The 6,749-nt window shown below is 42.9% G+C and overlaps 1 protein-coding gene across 1 annotated transcript in view; it reads left to right on the forward strand.

Annotated features, from left to right (window-relative positions):
• The window catches only part of tecpr1a (tectonin beta-propeller repeat containing 1a), a 40,500-nt gene extending 34,333 nt beyond the window's left edge, over nt 1-6,167 (forward strand). Inside the window, exons 20-24 of the mRNA XM_083634612.1 lie at nt 581-716; nt 1,054-1,146; nt 2,233-2,339; nt 3,555-3,674; nt 4,033-6,167. Of these exons, the coding sequence (XP_083490738.1) occupies nt 581-716; nt 1,054-1,146; nt 2,233-2,339; nt 3,555-3,674; nt 4,033-4,182 (606 nt within the window). The 3' untranslated portion in view covers nt 4,183-6,167. The remainder of the gene's footprint in view (nt 1-580; nt 717-1,053; nt 1,147-2,232; nt 2,340-3,554; nt 3,675-4,032) is intronic.
• The last annotated feature ends 582 nt before the right edge of the window (nt 6,168-6,749 follow it).

Below are 6,749 nucleotides of genomic sequence, written 5' to 3' on the forward strand. Positions count from 1 at the left end.
CTTGGCTTGACACACGCACAAACACAGTATGTAGTTCTAACACCTTCTGGTGAGACACTTTCACCGTCTTTTTGCAGCCTGTCTCTTGTCTCGTGTCCGACTCTCGTCAAACACACAGCCATGCACAGACACTACCACACTGTCCTTCCACTCTGATTTTTAAAGAAAAAACACCTTAACACCAACTAAAAAAACAGCTATTGACGATATATCTTGCACTTGGTTCCATGTTGTTGTTTGGTGGTGTACAGACTGATGTTTAACAATCATACAGGGAGAAATACAGCATAGATCATCATATAGCCTCAGTAGACCAGAATGCAATGCCGCTACAAGATTGGCTTTGTTTTGAGTAAGTACGTTCTGGCCTGTTCTCTGGGGGCTTTTGAAAGGCATTCTGGGAAATGTAGGAAATCACTAACTGAAGTAGAATTAGATAAGGCAGATTAAGAGTGGTTTCATCACAAAAAAGTTAATGACAACACTTAAATAAATCCTGAAATGCATGGATGATGTCTAAGAGTGTACGAGTATTCGGAAAGGGGATTTTTCTTTTAATATGCTCTTGTCGGCCTCCTAGGGCTCATCATGGCTCCATGTGGGGACAGACCAGCCTTTCAAGTCCATCTCCATCGGTGCTGCAAACCAGGTTTGGGCCATCGCCCGCGACGGCTCTGCCTTCTACAGGGGTTCAGTGTCTCCTCAGAACCCAGCAGGTCAGTGTCTCCTCTGAACCCAGCAGGTCAGTGGGGTGATGACTCTGCCTTCTACAGGGGTTCAGTGTCTCCTCTGAACCCAGCAGGTCAGTGGGGGAACCCGGAGGTTCTGCCAGGAAGAACCGACTCTAATGTTGATATCCCCCCGTCATCTTTGAGTCTGCATCTCATTAGAAACCTTTCAACTTGAATTTAAATAAAATACTGTAAGATTAACTTGAAGTGAACAGAGTTATGAAAACAAGACTTGGCAACATTTGACACTGCAAACATGATTTCCCCATTATTATGGTCAAAGTAATGCGTGCATGTGTGTGCGCTGTGTCTCCCCCCGCAGGAGACAGCTGGTACCACATCCCCTCCCCAGCCAGACAGAAGCTGAAGCAGGTGTCTGTCGGGAGAACGTCAGTCTACACTGTAGATGAGAACGGTAAAGCCACTGTGTTCCTATTTAGCATTTAACCTGACACAAACACTGCCAGTCATACGTTTGGACACACCTGATTGAGTACAGAGTGTGTGTGTGTGTATATATATATATATATATATATATATATATATATATATATATATATATATATATATATATATATATATCGATGTAGATATAGATATATAGTCGTTTTGAGACTTTCTGGGGGGGTGTATACGGTAATTCCATTTGTGTTATTTCATAGTTTTGGATTTTTTTTTAAATTATTGCCATATACTAAAATGTGCTAAAATAGTAAAAATAAAGAAAAATGTGTGTCCAAACTTTTGACTGTAGTGTTCATAAATTCAGACATGCCCAATTCCTTTATAGGTACAGGATGGACAAATGTCTTTATTTGTCACAATGCACCCATACATGCACATACACATTCTACACACACACATCCATACATGCACATACACATTCTACACACACACATCCATACATGCACATACACATTCTACACACACACATCCATACATGCACATACACATTCTACACACACACACACCCATACATGCACATACACATTCTACACACACACACACACACATGCTTAGCTCACTGTGAAAATGGTCCTCTGCATTTTTCCCATCCTGGCTCGTCCTCCTCCATGGTCAGGCCAGGAGCGGTGGGCAGCTGCAGTGAAGCGCCCGGGGTCCAACTTCTTCCAACCATCACTGGTCAGATGACCATCTTCTTGCATGTTTTTAGTGGGGGTCCATATTGATGATATATGGAGGAAACCCCAGGGGAGCACGGGGAGAACATGCAAACTCCCCACAGAAAGGGCCTTTTCACGAGATAGCCCACCTGGGCACCAGGCACCGAAGGCATGGGGAGACATACCCCCAGTGCCAACAGCGTCCCGGGTGCGAATCGTACCCAGGACCTTCTTGCCCTGAGGCGAGAGTGCGAGGCAAAAACGCTACCACTGCGCCACCGTGCCCCCATTTACCAATTCAAAGTAACTTCATTTAAACCTGTGTGCCTGTGAGAGACTTTCTCAGCATCACTGAGATGGTGTTTGTCCCTGTCCAGGTAACCTGTGGTACCGGCAGGGTGTGACCCCCAGCTACCCCCAGGGCTCGTCATGGGAACACATCTCCAATAATGTGCGCAAAGTCTCAGTGGGACCTCTGGACCAGGTAGGAACCAAGGAACCTATAAAGAAGACGTGGAGGGGTCTTCTCTCCAGTATTTTTGGACAGGAGAGAAGCACGGTCTGTATGTTTGGCTTGGTTAAGTGCCCGGTCAGTAACAACTGTGCTGTAGCCTCTTCCTAAAAAACGTTGTTTCATCTCCTTAGATTTGAGGTTGACATCCTCAGGGCTGCTGCAGTTGCACCTTAATCTGAGGAATTGACCCACTGGAATATTTTGTTTTAGTTGTTCTGGATGATTGCTGTTGGAATGCAGCAGTGTATTGCAGCTCACAGGTTTGCGGTAGATAGTAGTCTCCAAACTGTTATCAGTATTTTTTTTATATTGATAGATCCAAAAAATGAACAGTTGTGTTCCAGCTATGTTCCTCTGTGAAAGTGAGACTACCGTCTGTGTCATTCATGCAGTATGTGAATGACACAGACAGTAGTCTCACTTTCACAGAGGATATGTAAACTCCATGATGTGGTGATGGATTTGAAAGATCAATGGTGTGAAGAAAACACTCCTCTCTTGCAGGTTGTTTTGTCAGATGTGTGTTGTTTTGTTGTTGTAGGTGTGGATCAGAGATGTGTGTTGTTTTGTTGTTGTATGTGTGGATCAGAGATGTGTGTTGTTGTTTTGTTGTTGTAGGTGTGGATCAGAGATGTGTGTTGTTGTTTTGTTGTTGTAGGTGTGGATCAGAGATGTGTGTTGTTGTTTTGTTGTTGTAGGTGTGGATCAGAGATGTGTGTTGTTGTTTTGTTGTTGTAGGTGTGGATCAGAGATGTGTGTTGTTTTGTTGTTGTATGTGTGGATCAGAGATGTGTGTTGTTGTTTTGTTGTTGTAGGTGTGGATCAGAGATGTGTGTTGTTTTGTTGTTGTAGGTGTGGATCAGAGATGTGTGTTGTTGTTTTGTTGTTGTTATTGTAGGTGTGGATCAGAGATGTGTGTTGTTTTGTTGTTGTATGTGTGGATCAGAGATGTGTTGTTTTGTTGTTGTAGGTGTGGATCAGAGATGTGTGTTGTTGTTTTGTTGTTGTATGTGTGGATCAGAGATGTGTGTTGTTTTGTTGTTGTAGGTGTGGATCAGAGATGTGTTGTTTTGTTGTTGTAGGTGTGGATCAGAGATGTGTGTTGTTTTGTTGTTGTAGGTGTGGATCAGAGATGTGTTTTGTTCTAGGTGTGGATCAGATATGCGTGTTGTTTTGTTGTTGTAGGTGTGGATCATAGCAGACAAGGTGCAGGGCAGCCACAGTCTCAGCTGCGGGACAGTGTGCCATCGACTCGGGGTCCAGCCCATGGAGCCCAAAGGACAGTCCTGGGACTATGGCATAGGGGTAAGACACCATGGAGACTAAACTGTGTGGCAATCCTCTATTCCTCTGTTTTATCCGACAAAAGTGTATTTCTTGATAGACTGTGAGTTTTGAAGGGACATCAAGTAATCTGTGGATTTTATCGACCTCTGTTGGTGACCAGTAGGAATTACAACAACCACTGATAGAACGTACTCCCTCCTCCACAAGTCACTTGCACAACCCACTCACCCACAACTCCCATCCACTACACTTTCACTACAGAGAGGAGTAAGCTCTCTCTCTCTCTTTCCTCTCTCTCTCACTCTCTCTCTCTCTCTTTCCTCACTCGCTTTCCTCTCTCTCTCTCTCACTCTCTCTCTCTCTCTCTCTCACTCAGGGTGGATGGGACCACATCACAGTGAGAGGGAACTCCATGGAGCCGACCCGGGTTCATCTGCCCTCTCTAACCATGCCCTCTGACCCCGCCCCCCGCAGCCCCCTCCCTGTCCGGAACATGGAGGTCAATGGCAATGCTGTGGGATGCTAGATACACACACACACACACACACGGGTCCACATACACTGTTTGCAAATGTACAGTGTACAGATACTCTGTCTCATAAAAACCCACACACAATTGTAGCCATCCTAAGCCATTTTACTTTTGTGATAAAATTGTGGTAAAACTTTTTTTTTTTACTTAACGTCCTTCTAAAACCACTGCTGCTGCTGTTGATCCTGAAGTAGCACTGACCATCATTTAATTCCAGAGTCCTTTAGTGTTATAAGTCATTGCAACAGAAGGCTGTTTTCTGTCAGGTGGAAAATATACTACAAACTATCTCTGGTATTTTAAGTCCTGTGCTGAATCTCTCTCTCTCTCTCTCTCTCTCTCTCTCTCTCTCTCTCTTTCTCTCTCTCTGTGTGTGTGTGTCTCTCTCTCTCTCTCTCTCTCTCTCTCTCTTTCACTTTACTAAACGTTCATCTCAATAGGGCATTTTTTGTGTCGCCATGTGTCTTTTCCCACTAATATTTAACTCAGTGGTCTTAATACATGATTGTTTGTTTTATTTATTTGTCAAGATGAAATGCTTCTGTGTATGGTTGCTGTATATAGAGAGCTGTATGTGAGCTAAACTGTGAAGTTTTGTCTTTCTGTGGTGAAGGTGGTGTTTTTCTCTCTTTTGTTTTAAGATATTGATTAAGTTTTATGTGAAAGATTCCCATGTGAATTTCCCTCATTTCAGGTTACTGAGCTACTGAACTGTCAGTAACCAGCTGTAGGCAAACTAAAGAAATGACACAAAAATGCACTGCTGGCACCGGGTTAAGAGATCCTGTAAGAGCCGAGTGAATCTAGATGACTGGATTTATAAATAAATTAATATAATAATAATAATATAAATTGATTACTGGATATAGCAGGAAGGTTAGTGTTTGATCCAGGGCTTACTTGTTGTCTGGTCATCAGCCACAATGATTTGGCTTACACCCTTGTACCTACAGTGGACTGATCTTTTATATCACAATTTGAGGTTATTCTTGGAAATATGTGTTATTCTCATGGACTATGTGCAATGGTTAGCATTCCCGCTATACACTGGGATTAAGGCAGATTAAGGTGTGTGTTAGGCTACTTGTAAAAGTCTTGTGGTTGAAATGCTAAAAAGGGACATTCCTCTTTCTCAGGAGAATATCATTATAAACACACACACACACACACACATACACACACACACTGTGCATGCGCCCCACTTCCTTTTGACTGATGCTAGCAGAATGACTGAGCAGGGAGCAGACAGCAGTGAAATAAACTATTTTTGTTATAAACCTGTAACATATTAGTGTTATTGTTAAAGTATTGTGTTGCATAGTAATACATTGAGATAGCATATTGTTTGATGAAGAGCAAGTAAATCAAGAAAGTCCACTGTTCCATTATGAAATCTTAAACACTCCCAACAGACACTGACAGACTATATCCCAACAGACACTGACAGACTATATCCCAACAGACACTGACAGACTATATCCCAACAAACACTGACAGACTATATCCCAACAGACACTGACAGACTATATCCCAACAGACACTGACAGGCTATATCCCAACAGACACTTGACAGGCTATATCCCAACAGACACATACAGACTACCGTATATCCCAACAGACACTGACAGACTATATCCCAACAGACACTGACAGACTATATCCCAACATACACTGACAAACTATATCCCAACAGACACTGACAGACTATATCCCAACAGATACTTACAGACTATCCCAACAGACACTGACAGACTATCCCAACAGACACTGGCAGACTATATCCCAACAGACACTGGCAGACTATATCCCAACAGACACTGACAGGCTATATCCCAGCAGACACTGACAGACTATATATCCCAACAGACACTGACAGACTATCCAACAGACACTGACATACTATATCCCAACAGACACTGACAGACTATATCCCAACATACACTGACAGGCTATATCCCAACAGACACTGACAGACTATATCCCAACAGACATTGACAGACTATATCCCAACAGACACTGACAGACTATATCTCAACAGACACTGACAGACTATCCAACAGACACTGACAGACTATATCCCAACAGACACAGACAGACTATATCCCAACAGACACTGACAGACTATATCCCAACAGACACTGACAGACTATATCCCAACAGACACTGACAGAATATACCTTGAGATATTAGTTTGTTAGTGGCTGCCTGTCTGAGATCTGTATTGTCGGTGAATAACTAACATTAAAATGTGGTACTGTACTGTACTGTCAACACATCAGTGCTGTTGACGTTGGGGCATACAGCTTCCTCAGTAGTGTTGTGCATGGCCAAAATAACAGTACTTGTCAATAAATAAATGTGTTTATTGATAATGACTCCTCGGACAGTTTCTTGCTTCTTCTGATCTCCTTCACTACGATTTCCTGCCTGAAAACAACCCAAAGAGAGAGAGAGCATACAGTAGATCCACATCTTTAACATCCTGTTTGTTATTATTTTTGCGGAGAGTGTGTGTGTTGTGTTGTGTTGTGTTGTGGGTGACTGGGGACAGAGGGCATATT

Source organism: Poromitra crassiceps (genome assembly GCF_964638095.1).
Source record: "Poromitra crassiceps genome assembly, chromosome: 4".
NCBI classification, from domain to species: domain Eukaryota; kingdom Metazoa; phylum Chordata; class Actinopteri; order Beryciformes; family Melamphaidae; genus Poromitra; species Poromitra crassiceps.